At 45.4% G+C, this 23,218-nt stretch overlaps 1 protein-coding gene across 1 annotated transcript in view; it reads right to left on the bottom strand.

The window, feature by feature from the left end:
* DENND2A (DENN domain containing 2A) overlaps positions 1 to 23,218 on the bottom strand; it is a 138,126-nt gene that overhangs the window by 82,517 nt on the left and 32,391 nt on the right. Inside the window, exons 2-3 of the mRNA XM_023184889.2 lie at positions 13,775 to 13,876; positions 9,350 to 10,489 (exon numbers count right to left, since the gene is read on the bottom strand). Coding sequence (XP_023040657.1) covers positions 9,350 to 10,489; positions 13,775 to 13,848 — 1,214 coding nt within the window. The 5' untranslated portion in view covers positions 13,849 to 13,876. The remainder of the gene's footprint in view (positions 1 to 9,349; positions 10,490 to 13,774; positions 13,877 to 23,218) is intronic.

Below are 23,218 nucleotides of genomic sequence, written 5' to 3' on the forward strand. Positions count from 1 at the left end.
ATTCATTCCACATCCTGCCTGCATGTTTAATAAGTAAACATGCGAGTCACATTTCATTGTGCTCAAAGTGGGTGATACAAAGGTGAGAGGTCCCTGCCTTTGGGGAGCCCACAGCCTGGGAAAGGGGTGTAACTTCCACTCAGTCTCACTTTACTTCCCAGGTCCTCAAATGATCGTTTGATATTTGGTACTTCTGAGTTTCAGATGCTAGAATGAGCTGGTTGTTCCAAAGAACTTTGCTGAAGGGCGTTGTAACCCATGCAATAGCCAGATTTCCACAACCAACGCCAAATACTGTGATTCTGAGTCGTATTTTGAATGTTCTTCACGACTTCTCCATATTTTTGTAAATGAAATCCTAACTTAGAGCTCCTTCTGTTTGGACAATGCACAAGAATCTCAAAGCCGAACTCGTAATCCCATTGCCTCTCCCTGATGAGCACCAGCTCCTTGCCCAGTGTGGCCATCCAAAGGTTTAGGTCTTAAACCTGGAAATCAGACTCCCAGCATCCCTCCCACTTACTGCCTACGTCTAACTAGTTAACCCAAGTTTTACCTCCAAAGCATCTCTTGAACCCACCCACTTCTCTCAGTCCCTAAGGCAGCTACACCACAGGGTAACCATAAGACCTCACTGTTCCTCCCCATCGCCTCTCCCCACCTGCCCACTGGTGCCCCCCCAGTCTCCAGGCTGCTGCTAGGATGGTCTCTTAAACATGCAAATCATTTTTTTGTTTTTTCTTTTTTCTGAGACGGAGTTTCACTCTTGTTGCCCAGGCTGGGGTGCAACGGCGTGATCTAGGCTCACTGCAACCTCCGCCTGCTGGGTTCAGGCGATTCTCCTGCCTTAGTCTCCCAAGTAGCTGGGATTACAGGTGCCTGCCATCCATGCCCGGCTAATTTTTTCTATATTTACCTGAAACGAGGTTTCACCATGTAGGCCAGGCTGGTCTTGAACTCCTGGCCTCAGGTGATCCACCCCACTCAGACTCCCAAAGTGTTGGGATTACAAGCGTGAGCCGCTACACCCGGCCTTAAACGTGCAAATCTGATCATCTCTCTCCCCTTCTTAAAAATGTTCCTGTTTTCCATTGCCCTTAGGTAATAGGCCCAAATCCATATCGTGTGTACAGGTCCAGAGGATTTTCAGGCCTCACCCCAGACCCTTCCTGGCCCCTCGGGCCACACTCCTGCCTTGCAGTTCCTCTGACATGATGCAGTCTTTCTTGTCTCAGGGCTTTCACCTATTAGTTCACTCAAACTGAACGCCCACTCCCCACCCTCCTGCTGGCCTGAGCGTCACTTCCTCTTGATCCCGTCTGTTTCCCTGATAGGCTACACATCCCTGCTGAATGTTCCCATGGCACCAGGATTCCTCAGAGCGCTGACAGCAGTTATGACCACTCCAGCTGTGTCCTTCTAACTATTACTGGTTTGCAAATCCTGTGAAGACAGAGTCTCCATTTATCTCGCTCATTATTACATTCCTATGTCTAACACTCAATAGGTGTGCGGTAAATATTTGTTGGTTGAATAAGTGAATGAATATTTTATTTTATTATTTATTTATTTATTTGTGTTCTGTCGCCAGGCTGGAGTGCAACCTCTGCCTTCCGGTTCAAGTGATTCTTCTGCCTCAGCCTCTCAAGTAGCTGGGACTACAAGCGTGCACCACCACACCTAGCTAATTTTTGTATTTTTAGTAGAGATGGGGTTTCACCATGTTGGTCAGGATGGTCTCGATCTCTTGACCTCATCATCCGCTTGCCTTGGCCTCCCAAAGTGCTGAGATTACAGGCGTGAGCCACCTCGCCACGTCTATTTCATTTTTTGAGACGGAATCTTGCTCTGTGCCCAGGCTAGAGTGTAGTTGCACGATTTCGGCTCATTGCAACCTCTGCTTCCTGGGTTCATGTGATTCTCCTGCCTTAGCCTCCCGAGTCGCTGGAATTGCAGGTGTGTGCCACCATGCCTGGCTAATTTTTGTATTTTTAGTAGAGACAGGGTTTCCCCACATTGGCCAGGCTGGTCTCAAATTCCTGACCTCAAGTGATCTGCCCACCTTGGCCTCCCAAAGTGCTGGGATTACAGGCGTGAGCCACCGTGCCTGGCCCAGTGAATAAATATTTTAAAAGCTGGTTTTAAGTGCCACATTTACTGTTTATAATTTATCTCTACTTCAAGATTAAAAAAAAAAGCAGCTGTATTCTTGAGTTAATTTTTAGCAAATTGGTTTGAATCCATTTCCCCCAGGATTATTTTCATCTATGGATTAAAAAAGCTTGACTACAGGCCAGGTGTGGTGGCTCATGCCTGTAATCCCAGCACTTTGGGAGGCTGAGGCAGGCGGATGACAATGTCAAGAGATCGAGACCATCCTGACCATCATGGTGAAACCCCGTCTCTACTAAAAACACAAAAATTAGCTGGGCGTGGTGGCACACGCTTGTAGTCCCAGCTACTTGACAGGCTGAGGCAGGATAATGGCTTGAACCGGAAGGCAGAGGTTGCGGTGAGCTGAGATGCGCCACTGCACTCCAGCCTGGCGACAGAGCAGGCTTGAGTCCAGGAGTTCAAGACCAGCCTGCTGGGCAACATAGCAAAACCCTGCCTCTACGAAAGTACAAAAATTAGCTGGGTGTGGTGGCGTGTGCCTGTGGTCGCAGCTACTCCTGAGGCAGAGGTACGAGAATCGCTTAGCCCAGGAGGTGGAGGTTGCAGTGAGTCGATATTGAACCACTGCACTCCAGCCTGGGTGACAGAGCGAGACCCTGCTTAAAAAAAAAAAAAAAAGCTTGGCTAGCCTGGCACCTAGCAACTATTTATTTATTTATTTATTTATTTATTTTTGAGACGGAGTCTCATTCTGTCGCCCAGGCTGGAGTGCAGTGGCGCGATCTCAGCTCACTGCAAGCTCCGCCTCCCGGGTTTGCACCATTCTCCTGCCTCAGCCTCCTGAGTAGCTGGGATTACAGGTGCGCGCCACCACGCCCAGCTAATTTTTGTATTTTTAGTAGAGACGGGGTTTCACCATGTTGGTCAGGCTGGTCTCCAACCCCTGACCTTGTGATCCACCCACCTCGGCCTCCCAAAGTGCTGGGATTACAGGCGTGAGCCACCGCGCCTGGCCCCCTAGCAACCATTTAAAACATCATCCAGCTGGGTTAGAAACCAAGGATGCGCTGACTTCCATCATCCTCCTCCAGCTGCCAGAGTCTTTCTGCCTGTCTATCCTGAGTGGCCACAGGCAGCTCTTCTCTATGACTCACCATACCCCAGGAAGGGCATTCCTACCACCAGGTGCTCAGGGCAGGGGGCTAGGCAGGAGGAGGCTTCCGTTAGCTCTCAGCTTGCATTCTGTTATCAGGTAGCTCCTACACTGTTTACTAGGACCACTCACAGGGTTTCTGCTTTTCTCTATCCTGGATCCAAATCCTAAATGTCAGAAGGAAAAACTATTTCTTCTTCTTTTTTTTTTTTTTTGAGGCGGAGTCTCGCTCTGTCACCCGGGCTGGAGTACTGTGGCCGGATCTCAGCTCACTGCAAGCTCTGCCTCCCAGGTTCACGCCATTCTCCTGCCTCAGCCTCCCGAGTAGCTGGGACTACAGGCGCCCGCCACCTCGCCCGGCTAGTTTTTTTTTTTTGTATTTTTTTAGTAGAGACGGGGTTTCACCGTGTTAGCCAGGATGGTCTCGATCTCCTGACCTCGTGATCCGCCCGTCTCGGCCTCCCAAAGTGCTGGGATTACAGGCTTGAGCCACCACGCCCGGCCGGAAAAACTATTTCTGTCCCCCATTGTGGCTAATATCCAACAATTTGCACCTTTCAATGAGAAATGACATGAAAATCACTCTTGTAATGGACAACAGCAACCTTGGAAGAGCAAGCACCATCTCTCTGTTTTCCAGTGCAGCTTCTATTGAAATAAATGGCTTTACTAAACCAAGTTTCTCAGAAGCTTCCAGGGTAACTTTTGCTCTAAACATCAACTAAATCGAACAATGTCCTCCTTTGAAGACTTGAAACATTCAGTTTTTAGACGTGGTAATTCCGAGTTGTCTCAGGGACATCTTGCTGCCTGAGACGGACCACCGCTTGGCTGGTAAGTTAATTTTAACTGTTAAACCTGTGAGAGCCAAGGGCTGCTGCCCAGCCAGAGAGCTGTGGGGAATCCGTATCGGTCCCGTAGAAGATGGAAATTATGGAATCAATAACAGCACAGTGTGATCTGGCAGCCATATAATGACTGAGGTTTTGTGTCCTCAAGAAGTTCTGAAATTCTTACACTAAAGCCCCGAGGAAAGGCCAAATCTATATGGTGCCAAAACAATCAGCTGAAAAGTTGAAATTTTGGTCAATGCAGTTATTTGGTTTCATAAAGATCCACAGGCTGTCACATGACCAAGTTAAACTAAAATTTAAAAATCTGAATTCCAGTTAAGACATTTTGAGTATGTAGATACATGTGAATTCAGGATGCTGCTCACACTTAAAAAGTAGGAACTTTTCTTGTTATACGTTGGCCTTAAGGCATTCTTGCCAGAGCTATTAAATGTAGGCCATAAAACACATAGAACCCAGTTAATGTTGCTGTAGGAACCTTATCTTTGGAATTTCCTGACATTTGAGGGTTTCTCATTTTCCATTTTAGGATTGAAGGCCTGAGTCCTTGCATTTAATTTCCTGGGGCTTTAGAGAAATGAAGAAAGAAGAGAGAAGACAGCAAATAGAGAGGGAGAGAGGAAAGGAGGGAAAAAGGAAGGAAAGAGAAGAGGAGAAAAGAAAAAAGAAGAGAGAGAAATGGGAAGAGAAACAGAAAAACACGCTTTCTTACACCGAGGATCTGAAGCCACAGGTTTTGCTCTTAAGGAGGTGAACTAATGGGCCTATGAAAATAAGCTGAGTACATTCTCTAAGGCACACACAGCCTGGCCATGAAATTCTAAACCCTCATAACCTCTACATCCTTAATCATTTCTTTCTTCAACCTTGGTTTGGCTTTCCTCCCTCAGAGAGGGTGGTGCGTCTGACAAATTCACGGTACAGTCCTTTTTGTTTTTAAGAGATAGGACCACAGTAAAGAGCATACTTTATTTTTTTAAGAGTAGAAAGTGAACATCTTGCCCTAATCACCTCCATTGTACTATTTTAAACAAAATGAAAAACCCAAAGCCAAAATTGTTAAAACACAGCTGATGCAACCACATTCAAACTGGCCAAGAAAAATTTCATCTTTGGACTGAAATAAGTAACTTTAGCTGGTTATAAAGAAAATGCTGGAAGACTGAAAAGCACAGATGGTAGTTAAGAGAGAAAAGATAATGGGAATAACTGTTCCCCAGGTTGACTCGCCTGCCCAGTGATGACACAGATGAAGGATTCCAGTTTCCCAGAACCAACCTGTCCCTGGGGCTGTGGGGCCTCCTTGGAGGAACAGCCAGAACGGGTGTGGAAGGGCTGCTGTGGGAAGCACTGGGCAGGAGCAGCAAAGTCATGGGAGTGCTCGGGGACCCGGGCTTTGGCACTGGCTGGAGAAAGGATTTATTACTGGAGATGGATTCAGATTTTCTCAGAACATAAAGAAGGAAGCATCTAAGTTCTTCTCCAGACCTCACGTAACACTGACACTCAAACCTAGTAAAGGTAGTGCAATCATCCTGTATATATTCTGTACAAAAAAAGATAGTGCAATAAAACCCAAGTATAGACCAGTCCAATTTATTTACTGATCCAAAAATCTTAAAATATTAGCAAATAAAATTCAGTAGTACATTAAAAGAATAGTAAACCAGGCCCGAATGGGAGTTCATCCCCCACATTTAAGGATGGGTTAGTATTAAGATATAAATTCACTATGAATGGATCAGAGCAGAAGAATCATATGATCATCAGGAATTTCTGAAAGGTACTTTAACTAAAATCTAATCTCTAATCCTAATTTTTAAAACTCTAAGTGAAAAAATAAATATAAAAGGACACTAACTTGATAATATAAAAACATATCTCAAATAAGAGTGCCTGCGAGTGAAACTCTAGATGCATTACCATTAAAGTTAGGGGTGAGGTAAGGCTGCACACTGCTTTCAGCACTATGATTTAACACTGTTCGGAATTCTCAGCCAGTGCAATTTGGTAAGAAAATTAGGTATAAATTAAAAAGAAAAAGGTAAAATGATGATTCTTTGTAGACAATGTGGTTATATTCATAGAAAGCCCAAGAGATCAACTGACAGACTATTAGAAATGATAAGAAATTTAAGACGTCTTAAAATACACACACACACGGACAAAATAAGTAGTTTTCTTAAATACAAAGACCATATGAGAAAAAAGACTACATTAACCATTGCATTAAAAAGAGAAAAGACTTAGAAATAAACGTAGCAAATAAACAGCATGCCAAATAATTATATATTAATAACAAAAATCCCCACATATTTTGTGTATGTGAAATTTGATAGTAATATTTAGAACATTTAGAAAAATACAGGCAGAAACGCTCAAGACATTTTTGGAAAAGGTGAATAATAAGTAAATAAACAAATAAGAGGTTTATAATTACTAAAAAGGAGAGAGACAAAACGATTATTATTATTTTTTGCATATGACATGATGTTATATATAGGAAGTCCAAGAGGATCAACTAATTATTAGCAACATTAATAAATTTATATAATTACTGCTAGATATTAAAATACATTATGGGCTGGGCATGGGGCTCACGCCTGTAATCCCAGCACTTTGGGAGGCCGAGGCAGCGGATCACTTGAGGTCAGGGGTTCAAGACCAGCCTGGCCAACATGGTGAAACCCTGCCTCTACTAAAAATACCAAAAATTAGCCAGGCGTGGTAGTGTACCCCTGTAATCTCCTTTACTTGGGAGGCTGAGGCGGGAGAATTGCTGGAACCCGGAAGGCAGAGGATGCAGTGAGCTGATATTGTGCCACCACACTCCAGCCTGGGTGATACAGCGAGATTCTGTCTGAAAATAATAATAATTATAACAATAATACATTATGAATTTAAAATAAATAGTTTGATACTGAAAAATATATAGCTTGATTAATTAAACAGAATGGAGCCATAGAAAAATAAAACACTTAACACATATTGAAGAGGCTCTGTACTAAGTTTATGTTTCCACATGTTAACTCATTCAATCTTCACAACAACTCTGTGAAGTGGTTACTATAATATAATTATCACCATTTAACAGGTAGGTGAAATGAGGCCAATACAAATTTAGTGGCTTGTCCAATGTCCCACAGCTAGTAAGTAGCAAAACTAGTAATACTATATGCTCCTTATCACAGCATTATTTGTAAACTGGGAATAACATATATATTTACATATATATACATATATATGTAAATAAATTCTAGAATATGCAAGCTTTTTTCCCCCTTGAAGAGAACATAAGAAATTATGCTATTCGGCCGGGCGCGGTGGCTCAAGCCTGTAATCCCAGCACTTTGGGAGGCCGAGACGGGCGGATCACAAGGTCAGGAGATCGAGACCATCCTGGCTAACACGGTGAAACCCCATCTCTACTAAAATACAAAAAATTAGCCGGGCGTGTTGGCGGGCGCCTGTAGTCCCAGCTACTCGGGAGGCTGAGGCAGGAGAATGGCGTGAACCCAGGAGGCGGAGCTTGCAGTGAGCTGAGATCCGGCCACTGCACTCCAGCCTGGGTGACAGAGCGAGACTCCGTCTCAAAAAAAAAAAAAAAAAAAAAAAAAAAAAAAAAAAAAAAAAAAAAAGAAATTATGCTATTTACAGCCAAAAGAATCATCTTACATCAGACCTACAACAGACCATGTTGAGTGGGGGGTGACAGGATTTAATTTATAGTTTATAATTTTAGAAGACTCCTCTGGCTGCTGAGGGAGGAATGTTCTGGGGGTGGGAGGTGAATCCAAGATGATTAAGATGGTAGCAGTGGAGCAGATAATAGGCAGATTTGGGATAAATTAGGAGGGGGTATGTGAAAAAGATAGGAATTGAAGATGACTTTTTAGGTTTGTGGCCTAAGCAATTAAACAAAGGGTGAAGCCACTTAGTAGGATGACAATTATTTTAAGAGGAGGTGGTTATTGGTAGCCTGGATGGAGAATTTAGGTTTGGACAGGTTAAGTACAAACGATAAGACAACCAAATGAAGATCTGAGCAGGAGATGACTACACAAATCGTAAGCTGGGAGAGCGAGCTGCGGCTGAATGCCTCAATTTGGGAATCATAAACATGACATTGACATTTAAAGCCATGGGACTGGATGAGATCATTTAGGGAGTGAGTGTAGATGGAGAAGAAAAGTCTCAGGTCTGGCCCTGGGTTGAGGTGGGGATAGGTTCGGGGTGTGCTCTGACAGACAGAAGGAAAACAGAATGGAACTCAGAGGAGCCAGAGAAACAGGACTTCCAGGGACATGGGTGACCCAGAAGCCAAATGAAGGAAGTGTTTCAAGATGGAGCGAGTCAACAGATGTTCCTCGAATACTGAGAGGGGCCAATTAGGAAAAGAACAAAGAACTGGCAATTGGATTTAGCAAGATGGAGGTTACTGGTGGCCTTGGGACAGGGTAGTTTCAGGAGGAGGTTCCCAAAGCTCAATGGAGTGGGTCAGGAGGAAATAGGAGGTGAAATGATGAAAGGGAGTATGACAACTGTCCTGAGGAGATTGCTGTAAACCTGGTCTCTAGATTAGTGGGTATCAAACCAAGTAGCATGTTACAGAAATGGACTAGAGATTAAGTTGCAAAATAGAAAAATTGTTTTTGAAGCACAGATTTTATTTTTAAGCATTAACATGCTTTATTATTTAATGTGTTATTTTAACATTATAAAATATTCACAGTGCGTGCATCCATATGTATAAAGGAGGAAACTGAGGCTTCAAGAGGTTAAATAACTTGTTTAAGCTCACATAGATAGACACTGATAGGGCCAGTGTCGACTCCAGGCAGTGTGTTTCTAAAGCCCATACCAAGAAAAATTCAAGCACTGATAGTTAGTAGGGACTACCAGGTTGTAGACTTCCAGGGTTAACATGAGTCCTTCATTTAACTCTTGGTTACTGTCCCAATTCCAAGTCCTTATTACATCTAAAGGGTAATTTTTAAAAGCAAATACTCTTCTTTTTTGAGGACTGAGAACAAACACAAAATACATGCATCAGTTACCAAGTTTCCAGGTTAATTAACAAAGTATCTTAAGCTATGAACCATCTGGTCTACAAGATTCATCAGTTTAATAAAACAAATAATTCAGCTGAGAACTGACAGTTAGGACGGGACATAAACCACTGAGAGAGTCAGGTGGTAACGCTCTGCCCCGCCACACCGGCACCTACCTGTGGTCTGCACTGGATTTCTGTCTCCCAGTCCACAGTCTTCTGTTCACAGAGGACGGCGGGGGAGAGGAGGGCAGAGGCGGGGGAGGTAGAGAGGGCAGAGGAGGCAGGTTTCTTTTCTCTTTCCTGAAGCCGATGCCAGGCTTCCCATCTTTGTCCCCTTCTCCGGCATGTTTGAACGTTCTCCGGGGTTTTGGCAGAGGGTTGATGAAGGGCTTTGTGGGGGAACCCTCCGAGCCCCTGTACACGTTCTCAAGGCTCCGGTCCCAGGGCCTTCTGCATGAACCTTTCCTGTCCTCCACAGCCTCGGAGGCAGGCTCCCTGCCTTCCAGCTCGGAGGGGTGGACCCTCTGGCTGACTTCCGAGCCACTCCCTCCTCCCAGGTTCTCAGGAAGGGTGGGCCCCGCCTCTGCCTTTTCAGGTGGGCAGTGTGGGGAGTAACAAGTTCCTGGCAGCTGAGGATCCAGCCCTGCCGACCCATCCTTCAAAGCCTGCTCGAGTTTCTTGACCTGCTTCAGCACTGAGAGGTGATCGTTCTGAAAGCGTAGCTTGCCAAGTCTTGGCTCTCGGCCTCGGCTCCAGCTAGGATCCACTTCCCGGTCTGGCTGGCTTAGGTCTTGCCCCGGCTCTGGGTCCTGTCCCGCGACGTTCACTGCTCCTTTATTCCTCTCCTTCTCTGTGCTCTCTGTTCCTGGCCTCATTCCATTCTTAGCCTCCGTGACCTGAGTTCTCGCCCCATCACTACTCCTCCTCTCCACCAGACAGGACATCAGATAATCCCCCTGTGCATCTGCTCTCCTGCTGGGTGCAGGAGCGGGCACCTCTTTCTTCCCTTCCCATTCTGATATCTTCTCCTTTATGTTGAGGGACTTGTGCCGGGGTCCGGCTCTGGCAGATGAGCAAGGGTTCTGAACGCCTCTGAGCTGCTTCTTCCCAGCCCTGCTGGCTTCCGCAGCTGGGTCACTGATGATCATATCCAAGCTGAACATATCCATTCTCGACTCTAGCGTGAGGTTGCGGAGCCCTTCCGGGGGGCTCCTTCTGAAGCCTGACTCCTGATCAGTCTCTAGGAAAGGAATGGAGGACTTAAGCGGATGCCTTCGAGGGTCTTTCTCAGTCCTTGGACCTTCCACCTTGACCCTGCACAAGAAAGACAAACACCAGGTGAGTGATTCTTACTGTTCTTGGCTGGTCACAGAGATTTGCTAGAACTTAGATAGAAATGTTATATGAAAGTCACAAACCACAAACATTGAAATCCCTATTAAAAAAAAAAAAAATCACTTTGTGGGCAGGGTGCGGTGGCTCGCGCCTGTAATCCCAGCACTTTGGGAGGCTGAAGTGGGAGGATCACTTGATGCCAGGAGTTCAAAACCAGCTTGGGCAACATAACAAGACCCCCATCTCTACAAAAAAATTTTTTTTTTTTTTTTTGAGACAGAGTCTCGCTCTGTTGCCCAGGCTGGAGTGCAGTGGCGCGATCTCCGCTCACTGCAAGCTCCGCCTCCTGGGTTCATGCCAGTCTCCTGCCTCAGCCTGCCGAGTAGCTGGGACTACAGGCGTCTGCCACCTCGCCCGGCTAGTTTTTCATATTTTTCAGTAGAGACAGGATTTCACCCTGTTGGTTAGCCAGGATGGTTTCGATCTCCTGACCTCATGATCCGCCTGTCTCGGCCTCCCAAAGTGCTGGGATTACAGGCTTGAGCCACCACACCCGGCCCAAAAATTTTTTTTAAACCATCAATTTGTGTTTTTCTTGGGGAGACGGCATGGTGAAATGAAGGAGCAATCAGGTTTTGGAGTAGTATAGGCTTGGGTTTAAACCCTAATTCAGCCACGTCACCTTAGGCAAGTTGTTTAAGTCCTCTAAATCTCAGTTTCCACCTCTGTAAAATGAAGATAATAATAATATGTGCCAGGCATTGTGGCTCACGCCTGTAATCCCAGCACTTTGGGAGGCCCAGGCGGGTGGATCACGAGGTCAGGAGTTTGAGACCAGCCTGGCTAACACGGTGAAACCCCACTCTACTAAAAATACGAAGATTAGCCGGGTGTGGTGGCAGGCCCTGTAATCCCAGCTACTCACTTAGGAGATTGAGGCAGGAGAATTGCTGGAACCCGGGAGGCAGAGATTGCAGTAAGCTGAGATTGTACCACTGCACTCCAGCCTGGACGACAGAGCGAGACTGTCTCAAAAATAAAAATAGAAATAAAATAGGAGTAATTTCATGAGGTAAAAGATTACATATGCTGTTTTTCCTGCTTTTTGTATCCGCAGGCAGTTCTTTGCAATGACTATTTAAAAACTAAAACAACATCACAAGTCACGAAGTTTGTGCTACCCCTGAACTTGACAAATTGTCTGATTCAAGTGGGCAAAGCCACAGTGATTGGGTACATCTGAACACAACCTCCTGGAGAATGGAGCCTCACTAGAGTGAGCTTTCCATGAGCCTTGCCACCGGAACAGGGATTGTTCTGTTATTTTGGCCTGTTGTGGCCAAGTCTGCACCCCTAGCACCCAGAACAATGCCCAGGAGAGTTGGTGGTCAATAAATATCTGGTGCATGAATGAATGCCTGAATAAAGAGGCAGATTCAGACTTCACACTTGGCCTAGAAATGCACTGTCTAATAGAGTAGCCACCAGCCACACGTGACTATTTAACCTTAAATCCAATGAAATTCAAGCTTCAGTTCCTCAGTTACACCTGCCACATGTCAAGGACTCAGAAGCGCCATGTGGCTGATGGCTACTGCACTGGATGGGGAAGAAGAATATTTCCATCACTGAAGAAAGTTCTGGTCTAGATGTATATGTAATGATATATGCTCCCCAATGTAATTTTAGGAGATTAGGTAATGCCATGAAGATATTAAAAATCATTTTGAAAGGAAAACATTTTTAGATTAGTCTAACAAAAATGAGAGTATTTGTGTTTTCCAATGCAAACACTCTTCCACCAGCAAAGGTTATGACTGGGCACAGTGACTTTAGATGTGCCGACACTAGCTAACACCTCATGGTGCCCATTTTCTGAATGTATAGATCTGACTGCATGGAAAGTCTGAAACTCCAGTTAAGGTTCACCGTGAGAGATGAATAAGTAGCAATTTCATGCATCTTGTTACTATTCAGCTTTCTATTCTAAAGGTTGTTTGTGTAAAGACCTCTTCCTCAATGGAGACAGTAGCACATAAATTACGCCACAGTTCTTGGTTGCACGGCATAAATTAGAAACTTGTGAGAATGCAAACACATTTTTTTGGCAAACACATTTTCCTATTTTAAATATAGCTATCAAGGCAGAATTCCTTATTTAAATAAACAATTAGGGTTCAAAACAGTGTGTTTACAAAGAGAAAATAATTTTAAATTGTTCCGTCACCACGGGGGACATTAGCATGGATTCAGATTTTAGTCAGAATCAGTGTGTTATTTCACTGAGGGTTCAAAAGGCAGAAGTGATAGTCCTTGCTCTCACGGTGCTAGAGGCAAGTTGAAGAGAGAGACAGACACACACATGAAAACCACAACAATCCAGGTTAGTGCGGGCATGGGGATGACTGATGATCTACAACATGGCTATTAATGTCCTATGTGCTGTGAGGCACTATTGCCTAGTTAAATACATGGGCTTTGGAATTGAGGGACTTGAGTCTTGAATCCTAAGTTTTTCATCTTCCTTCTGCAGACTGAAACTTTATGAGTCAGAGGCCACATTTATGTTGTTTACTGTGTCTGGTGCATAGCAACTAGTCAACAAATATTTATTCAATGAATGAATGAATTCATGAGTTAACATGTAATATGCCCAAAGTACAGCATACATTCCTAAATCTTGGTATCAACAAATGGAAACTATTATTATTGTAAGTATCATAGTTATTGTCTAAGAGCCCAAACACATGGAGTGACATCACAATCGTGGAAACTCTGAAAACTCGAGAGGAACAAACGATGGCTTCCTGAAAGCTCACACTGGATTTACAAAACTCATGCAACAGAGGCAAGGATGCTGCAACTGCCCTACAAGTCCCCAAGGACAGAGTTCCTGCTCCATGTGGTTGCCGGCCCAAGAGTTTCTAGAGTTCCTGTTTACAGGATTCTCCCACCCTGTAAGGGGTTCCAGCCTGGGGTGCAGAGCTGAGAACCCCTCAGTGGCCGCCAACTGCTTTGTGGATGTGAGAGGATCAGAGAAAGGGCTCCATCTGGGGAGAAGGAAACAAGCACGCTGATATTAGATGGGAAAACTGACTGTGGACAGGTACAGCTGCAAAGACTTAGGGCTCAAACATAATTAAAACACCTGAACATCCTAGTAGTTAGAAAAATAAGCCTGGAATTGGAATGCATCAAGGAAAGGTGGTAGGAGAGTAAGAAGCTAAGCCAGCGTCTACACTCTCGGGGGAGAAGTGTTCTTACTTGTCAGCCAATTGGCAGCTCAGGTTTTCAGTCTGGCTGTGGCTGCCCTTGGCCGGCCTGCACACTGTCATCATGTCAGCACCGAGGGGAGCTCCAGGTCGCCTAGGGGGACAGGGATGCACACCCAGTGAGCCACGACAGCAGGGCCTCCCTCAGAGGGGAGCAAATCTAGGCCCACACTCCAAACTATTTATCCCTGATAGGTTCCACCCAGGAGCAGGGGGTGGAAAGAACACACAATTTGGAATCCCCAGCCTAGCAGGTAGAGCAAGGGTGCAATCCCGAGGTCCACCCGGATTCAGAACTCATGCCACCCTCTTTGTATATATCTTTTTTGTTCATTTGTTTGTTTTTTTGAGACAGAGTCTGGCTCTGTTGCCCAGGCTGGAATGCAGTGGCATGCTCTCGGCTCACCACAACCTCCGCCTCCTGGGCTCAAGTGATTCTCATGCCTCAGCCTCCCCAGTAGCTGGGATTACAGGTGTGCACCACCACCCTTAGCTAATGTTTGTATTTTTAGCAGAGATGGTTTTTCACCTTGTTGGCCACGCTGGTCTTGAACTCCTGGCCTCAAGTGATCTGCTCGCCTCAGCCTCCTTAAGTGCTGGGATTACAGGCGTGAGCCACTGTGCCTGGCCACCTTTGTATATATCTTTTAGCTAAGTTCACCAAAAATTTTAAGAATACATACAAACTTAGAAAGCAAAACATAAATAACAACAAGACCCAGTGCTTTTTCAGGCTCTCTAAGAACCACTGTGATGAGCTAATAGTCCCCAAAGAAGAAAGTAGTTGCCCTTTTATTTGACACAAGACATAAACCACACACCAAAGTGGAACTGTCTCCACTTAGAGGGATACTCTAGCCTTCTGCGAACCCTGACACTGGGTGTAAACCCACACTGCCCTTGTCTGCAGAGCCCCGCGTGGGGAGCCCCTCCCAGCTCCTCCAAACTGAGGAGGAAGAAACACCCAGTCACGAGGTCATCTGTCTGGTCTGAGGAACACCAGGAGATGATCTTGCCAAACTCAGGAATCCCACTGAGTTCCTTAAACTCCCCTGATTTGGGGGGTTTAAGGCCTGTGTGGACACCAAGGCAGCAGCCTCAGCTCAGAAGTAGCAGTTGAAGACTCTGGTGCCTGACCCCCATATAAACTGAAGTAACTGATTAAACTTCATTGCTTCATAGCAAGTCCTTCCAGAACTCCGTGGGAAGAAGTGTCTCCCAACACGAGCATAAATGGACATGGCTCAGGTGAAGGTGCTGGCAAGGTGAGGCCCATCAGAGAAGGCCAACAGGATGGGCCACGCAGTCCTTCTGTAAGGCATGAACACCAGCTAGCTGGTCCTCCCTAGTGGAGGGGAGCCACCTCCTTGACTACAGCTCAAGGCATATCAAGATACTGGGTATTCACATTACTTTTCCAGGGAAGCCCCCTCCCAACTCCTCCAGTTTCCAAGATTCCTACCCTATTTCCCAGGATGGTTTCCCTGTTAGGTGATGGGATGGCTGCCTGATGTCCTGGCCTAGGCATCCTCTCCCTCCAGAGAAATCAAAGGGCAGAACTTCAAGACATGCAGGTAGCTTTTGAGAAGAAGGAGAGGAAGGGAGGAAAGCCAGAGAGGAAGAGAAAAAGAAAAGGAGAGTGCACATGGGTAACAAATGAACAAGAGGGAGGCTGGGGAACCATGAGCTGAGGGAGCAAGGAAAGGAACAGACACATCTGCCAACTGTGTGTGTGTGGGTGGACAGGAACATGGAGCTCTGGCCTGTCCATGGAATTCAGCTGTCCCCCTACCCAGCAACTCAGCACCAGACATTGTAGGGCTCGATCTATGTTGTAACCAAGCCTACTTCTTTAAAGCAGCCAGGCCCCAGGGCTTGCCCATCCCATCATGCAGCATAGCCCTGAAAGGCCTTTCAGGGACAGGAAGGAACTCATTGTCCCTCTTACAAAGCTCCGCAGAGCTGAAAGCTTCTGGAGTCCCTCCACTTGGCTGGGCCCACAGACACTACTCTTCTGTCCAGCATCTGGCAGAGGCCCCAGTGGACGTCAGGGAGAACAGCCCCTCCCCACCACTGCCACCACCCTCCATGCAGACCAAACCCACAAGAATCCAACCTTGTTCCATATGAGCCAGCAGCTCTCTTCCAAGCTGGCATCCCCTTTCATTGGCACTAGGACAAGGTGCCAGGCCGTGTGCAGGATGCACCGGAGGACTCAAAGATGAGTGAGACACAGTCTTTGCCGTCATCGACAGCACCAGGGCTGTGCCTGGGTCACAGTCAACTCTGTAACTCCTCCCATGCCCTCAAGAAAACAGTTTCCCTATAGTTCTCAGGAAGCACAGCTTTTCCAAAAGGAAAAAGGTCCACTGTGTCTAATGCATAGAGATGCATGTGTGAACCTGGAGGTCAAAGATCACAAAAAGCACTTAAACAACTTGATACTTAAGTGAACTCACTTCCCATCAGGGAGTAATAACTTCCAGCACGAAAACCACGATCTCTGGAGAAACGGCTGATGCCGTATACTGAGAAGCAAGTGCAGGGGGCTTCAGAGGCTGGCACTGAGGGGGCATAGAATCGCCCTGCACACTCAGCAATCAATCCATCAGCATTTCTGAATTCACAAAAATATTAAAAATGCTGCTATAAAAAAATGACCTTTCCCTTTTTGTCTCTGATGATTAGCAGTTGTTAACTGGCTGGGCACGGTAGCTCACACCTGTAATTCCAGCACTTTTGGAGGTTGCAGTGGGCTGATCACTCGAGCTCAGGAGATTGAAACCAGCCTGGGCAACATGGCAAAACACCGTCTCTACAAAAACACAAAACTTAACCGGGTGTGGTGGTGCATGCCTGCAGTCCCAGCTACTTGGGAGGCTGAGGTGGGAGGATCTCTTGAGCCCAGCAGATGGAGGTTGCACTGAGCTGAGACTGCACCACTGCACTCCAGTCCAGGTGACAGAGTGAGACCCTGTGTCAAAAAAAAAAAAAAAAAAAAAAAAAAACCAAAAACCATTAAGTAACGAACCCAGCTGAATTTGCTAGTTGGGATGCTCTGTGACTTAAAATACCATGATAAACTTCATTATCACTTTACAGGTCTGGGATTGTGAGACAGAACTATTTTCCAAAGTATGGTCTACCGGGGATTAGTTCCAGTCAACCTGGGGACCCTGTCAGACATGCAGATTCCTGGGCGCCTCTCCGATGTACCAAGACGTACCAAAGCCAACTGTCTGAGGGCTGCTCTGGAATCTGCATTTAAATATGGTAAATCAAAGGCCACAGAGGCCAATGTTCTGGCCTGGGCATCTCTCACTCCCAAGAAATCAAAGGGCTGGGCTTCAAGACAGCTTGAGTTTTTACACAACCCAAGGTTCCTTATTTCTTTTTAGGCAATTTGGTCTTGTGATCCAAGTAGACTATATTCCAAGAGAGATAATGGAATGATTGATAGTAATAACACATTTTCCCACTCAAATGCTTTCCATAAAAATAGAACTTTCTGTTAACCAGATGGGCTTATTACTAATTATTTTAATTAGACTGGCTGTGCATGGTGGCTCATGCCTGTAATCTCAGCACTTTGGGAGGCCAAGGCGGGCGGATTACTTGTGGTCAGGAGTTTGAGACCAGCCTGGCCAACATGGGGAAATGCTGTCTCTATTAAAAATACAAAAATTAGGTGGGCGTGGTGGTGGGCGCTTGTAATCCCAGCTACTGGGGAGGCTGAGGCAGAAGAATCGCTTGAACCCAGGAGGCGGAGGTTGCAGTGATCCAAGAACGCCCCACTGCACTCCAGCCTGGGCAACAAAGCGAGACTCTTTTTGAGACTGTCTCAAAACAAACAAAAAAAAATTAGACTAAAAAGTCATACAAAATTTTGAAGCTAGCTGACGAGTACACAGGAGTTCATATAATTTTTGTAGGCTTGAACATTTCTGTAAGTTTCAGAAACTAAGTCCTATAAGCTGAAGAAAAGTATTTTTAAAATTCCAACATCTATAGCTGATGATGTTTATCAACCCAGTCCATAATCTAACCCTGTTGTTCCTCTTGCTAAAGTGAATACTATAAAATCTTTTCTTGGCTCAAAAATTTTGTTTGGCCATTGACATGATGTTGACTGGAGGGTTCAGAAGTTAAGAAGCTGGGTGGGACTGGTCTGAAGGCAGTGAGTCAACTCAATTGATTATTCACAGTCAGTTACGCATCCAACTCCTTATTCTACTCTTCCCCTCTCTTCCCCTCTTCTCACTACTGCATTTGACTCGTATCTTTGTGGGGTTTTTTCAAGTATTCTTTTTTTCTTTTTTGAGACAGGGTCTCGCCCTGTCACCCAGGCTGGAGTATGAGCCTGATAGAAATGTCCTAAAATTTCATAGTGGTGATAGTTGCACAATATGGTGAATACACCACAAGCCACTGAACTGTACAGTTTAAGATGGTGAATGTTGGCTGGGCGCGGTGGCTCACGTCTGTAATCCCAGCATTTTGGGAGGCAGAGGCAGGTGGATCACCTGAGGTCAGGAGTTCAAGACCAGCCTGACCAACATGGTGAAACCCTGTCTCTACTAAAAATACAAAAAATTAGCTGGGTGTTGTGGCACATGCCTGTAATCCCAGCTTCTTGGGAGGCTGAGGCAGGAGCATCACTTGAACCCGGGAGGAGGAGATTGCCGTGAGCTAAGATCGCACCATCGCACTCAGGCCTGGATGATAGAGTGAAACTCCGTCTCAAGAAAGAAAAGGAAAAAAAAAAGATGGTGAATGTTATGTGCATTCTATCTCAGTGGAAATCAATTATGTAAGTACAGTGTATATTCCGTGAAAAAAATAAGATATATGCACAGGGGAAGAGGTGGAGTGAGGAATAAAATCCACAAAATTATAATTTCCCAGTGCCCTTTACTAATCTAAACTTGGTATGTCAGCTCTGAAGCATAAGTAAATATGTATTATATATAACTGGACACCAAAAGCGTAATATTTGTTATACTATTTTTTTTTTTCTTTTTTGAGACAGAGTCTTGCTGTGTTGCCCAATCTGGAGTGCAATGGCACAATCTCAGCTCACTGCAACCTCCACCTCCTGGGTTCAAGCGATTCTCCTGCCTCAGCCTCCTAAGTTGCTAGAATTACAGGCATGTACCACCACACCTGGCTAATTTTTGTATTTTTGGTAGAGATAGGATTTCACCATATTGGCCAGGCTGGTCTCGAACTCCTGACCTCAAGTGATCCGCCCACCTCGGTCTCCCAAAGTGCTAGGATTACAGGTGTGAACCACCGTGTCCAGCCCTGTTAAACTAAATTTTAAAATAAGGTTTAGGGCCAGTCGCAGTGGCTCACACCTGTAATCCCAGCACTCTGGGAGGCTGAGGTGGGTGGATTACCTGAGATCGGGAGTCCGAGACCACCCTTACCAACATGGAGAAATGCTGTCTCTACTAAAAATACAAAATTAGCCGGGTGGTGCATGCCTGTAATCCCAGCTACTCAGGAGGCTGAAGGCAGTAGAATGGCTTGAACCCAGGAGGGGGAGGTTGCAGTGAGCCAAGAACACGCCATTCACTCCAGCCTGGGCAATAAGGGTGAAACTCTGTCTCAAAAAAAAAAAAAAAAAAAAAAAGTTTAGCTGAGTACAGTGATGCAAGCCTGTAGTCCCTGCTACTGGAGAAGCTGAAGCAGGAGGACTGCTTGAGACTAAGAGTTTGAGGCTGCAGTGAGCTATAATGGCATCTGTGAATAGCCACTGCAGGCCAGGCACGGTGGCTCATGCCTGTAATCCTAGCACTTCGGGAGGCCAAGGCAGGCAGATCACTTGAGGTCAGGAGTTCAGCCTGGCTAACATGGTGAAACCCCGTGTCTACTAAAAATAGAAAAATTAGCTGGGCATGGTGGTGTGCGCCTGTAGTCCCAGCTACTTGGGAGGTGGAGGCAGGAGAATCACTTGAACCCAGGAGGCAGAGGTTGCAGCAAGCCGAGATCGCACCATTGCACTCAAGCCTGGGTCAAAAAAAAAAAAGCTACTGCACTCCAGCCTGGACAACACAGCAAGACCCCATCTCCTAAAAAATAGTTTAGACTACTCTGCCTATGGGGTAGCCCTGCTTTGCTTATGGAGCAGCCACCCTTAAAATTTAAAAAAAAGAAAAAAAAAAAAACCCACCGCTTAGATTGTGAAACAAAAATAAAATATCAGGACCTCCAACTCACTATGCCAAAGGGAAAATAACAGCTTGGGAACTGAGTCACACACAAAAAAACTGCCTTCCTTTTGTTCTCAAACAGATAGCTGTAATTTCACATGCTAACTTTATCTGGTATCAAATGTAGACCAACTGAGAGTTGGATGAATACACAACTGACTTTTCCGCATTTCCTTCGTTTCCCAGGGAAAACGTGGATTCACTGAGCACTAATCAGAGCCTCACCAGAATGTGACCACTTGCCTCACTGCCTACCCTTCTCCCCTTTTTTCTTTTCCCCCTTCCCCTCCTGCTCACTGTTCCACTTTTAAACACTGAAGTCCTCAAAGCCTCTTTGGAAAAAGCACAGGAGACACAGATCTTTTTAATTTTTTATTTTTGGGGGACAGAATTGCTCTGTCACCCAGGCTGGAGTGCAGTGGCGCGATCTTGGCTTACTTCGACCTCTGTCTCCTGGGCTCAAGTGATTCTTGTAACTCAGCCTCCTGAGCGGCCGGAATTAACAGGTATGCACCACCACATCCAGCTAATTTTTGTATTTTTAGTAGAGATGGGGTTTTGCCACCTTGCCTAAGCTGGTCTCGAATTCCTGGCCTCAAGTGATCCACCTGCCTTGGCCTTCCAAAGTGCTGGAATTACAGGTGTGAGCCACCATGCCTGGCCAGGAGACAGGTTTTACTGGGACTTGTGTTTCTTTTTCCCAGGAGTCTCCTCAACCTTGGCAAAATAAACCTCTAAATTGATTGAGATGCCTGTTATTTTTTGGTTTACAGGATTGTAAATGATTACATATTAATAAAATTATATTTTAAATGGTTTTTGTGTTGCAAATAAAGCCACCGGCTATTCAGCTTTAGTGATTCCAATATCTCTTAGTTTTATCAGCTTATGAAGAGCAGGCAAAAAATAGAGGGGAAACCATAGCAATTACAGTAGAACAAAAATTGTTGTTTTCTTGTCTGAGCATTCTTAGCAAACGTATCTGGAAATTATTTGTTTCCAAAAACAACTTGAGAAATAAAAGCACACAATCAATGTAATACAACTCTTGCTGTGTCTAACTACATAGTGCAGCTCATTCTGGAGTCTCGATGCTTCATTTTCCTCATTTTCTTTAAACAAAACTTTTTTTTTTTTTTTTTTTTGAGATAGGGTATGTTGCCCAGGATGGAGTGCAGTGGTGCAATCACAGCTTCCTGCTGCCTCGACCTCCCTGGGCTCAGGTGATCTTCCTACCTCAGCTCCCCACTGCCCCAGGTAGCTGGGACTACAGGTGTACACTACCATGCCTGACTAATTTCCATATTTTTTGTCGGGACAGGGTTTCACCATGTTGCCCAGGCTGGTCTCAAATTCCTGGCCTCAAGCACTCCTCCCGCTTTGCCCTTCCAAAGTGTTGGGATTACAGGCGTAAGCCACTGCACCCAACCAATGAAAAGGTTTTAAAAAATTTAAAGTGGGTTGCTCTAGGCCTATGCATAACTTTATTTATTTATCTGATTCGTTATATTTTCAGAAACAAACCAATATTTTCGCATTTGGAAGAAGATATAAGATAGAAGAATCTGAAACAGATGAGGAATAAGAGAAGCCAAAGGCAGTGTGCTGCCTCAGAACAACACCTGGGGACAAATTTGGTGAAACTGCGGTATGCATCCTTCTTGGACCAAATGCTTAAACTATGCCCTGCACAAAAGCACCGCACATCAAGCCCTTAGAGCACCACACCAGATAGATGGAGGCAGTACCAAAGGTACAACTTCTCTGCTAACAACCTAAGTCTGCCCATTTCTAGGAGTTCTGCATTTTTTTTTTTTTCTTTTTTGAGCAAGAGTCTCACTCTGTCACCCAGGCTGGAGTGCAGTGGCACAATCTTGGCTGACTGCAGTCTCGACCTTCCTGGTTCAAGTAATCCTCCTGCCTCAGCCCCTCAACTAGCTGTGACTGAGGCAAGAGCGTGCCACCCTGTCCGGCTTTTTTGTTTGTTTGTTTTTTGTTTGTTTGTATTTTTTTGGAGAGACAGGGTTTCGGGGTTTTGCCATGTTGGCCAGGCGGGTCTTGAACTCCTGAGCTCAAGTGATCCACACACCTTGGCCTCCCAAAGTGCTAGGATTACAGGTGTGAGCCACTGAACCCAGGCCTACGTTTCATTTTTCTTATGCTTAATACATCCACCAACAAATAACTGGATAAACAAAAGTGTTTCCATACAACGGAACAGTATTCAGCCATAAAAAGGAATGAAGTTGAGATACATGTTACAACATGGATGAACCCTGAAAACCTTGTGGTAAGTGACAGAAGCCACTGACAAGAGATCACACATTGTGTAATTCAATTCTCAAGAAATTTCAGAATAGGCCAATCCTGGCCGGGCGTGGTGGCTCACGCCTGTAATCCCAGCACTTTGGGAGGCTAAGGTGAGCTCAGGAGTTCAAGACCTGCCTGGCCAAAAAGGTGAAACCGCACCTCTACTAAAAATGTAAAAATTAGCTGGGTGTGGTGGCCGGTGCCTGTAATCTAAGCTAGAGGCTGAGGCGGGAGAATCACTGGAACCCAGGAGTGGAGGTTGCAGTGAGCCGAGATCACGCCACTGCACTCCAGCCTGGGCAACAGAACGAGACTCCGTCATGCGCGCGCGCACACACACACACACACACACACACACACACATAATGGGCCAATCTAGACACAAAAAGTAGATTAGCGGTTGCCAGGGGCTAAGTGAGGCGGGGAAGTGAGAAGTGACTGCTAATAGGTATGAATTTTGGGGGCAGGATGATGGAAATGTTCTAAAATTATAGAGTGGTGGTTGTTGCACAACACAGTATACTAGAAACCACTAAATTGTATGCTTTAATGGAGTGAATTTTATGGTATGTGAATTATATCCCAATAAAACCATTATTTAAAAAAAAGAATCGGCAGGGACAGTTACTAAAAGTGAGGAGTCCCAGACCCACCCTAGACCAAACGAAGCCGACTGCCAGAGTAGGATGTAGGAATTTACATTTGTAAGTTTCCCAGAGAGTTCACAGGCATAGTAGTAAGAGTTGCTGGTCTAGAGTTGAATCCTGGGGTTTATTTTCATGTCACTTACATTGTCAGTCAGCATAAGAAATACTCTATTTTGCCCTCTCCTTTGTAAGGCAGTCTATTTAAAAATTAATTAATTTTTTTGAGACAAAGTCTTGCTCTGTCGCCCAGGCTGGAGTGCAGTG

The sequence above is a fragment of the Piliocolobus tephrosceles genome, chromosome 8 (genome assembly GCF_002776525.5).
Source record: "Piliocolobus tephrosceles isolate RC106 chromosome 8, ASM277652v3, whole genome shotgun sequence".
NCBI lineage: Eukaryota > Metazoa > Chordata > Mammalia > Primates > Cercopithecidae > Piliocolobus > Piliocolobus tephrosceles.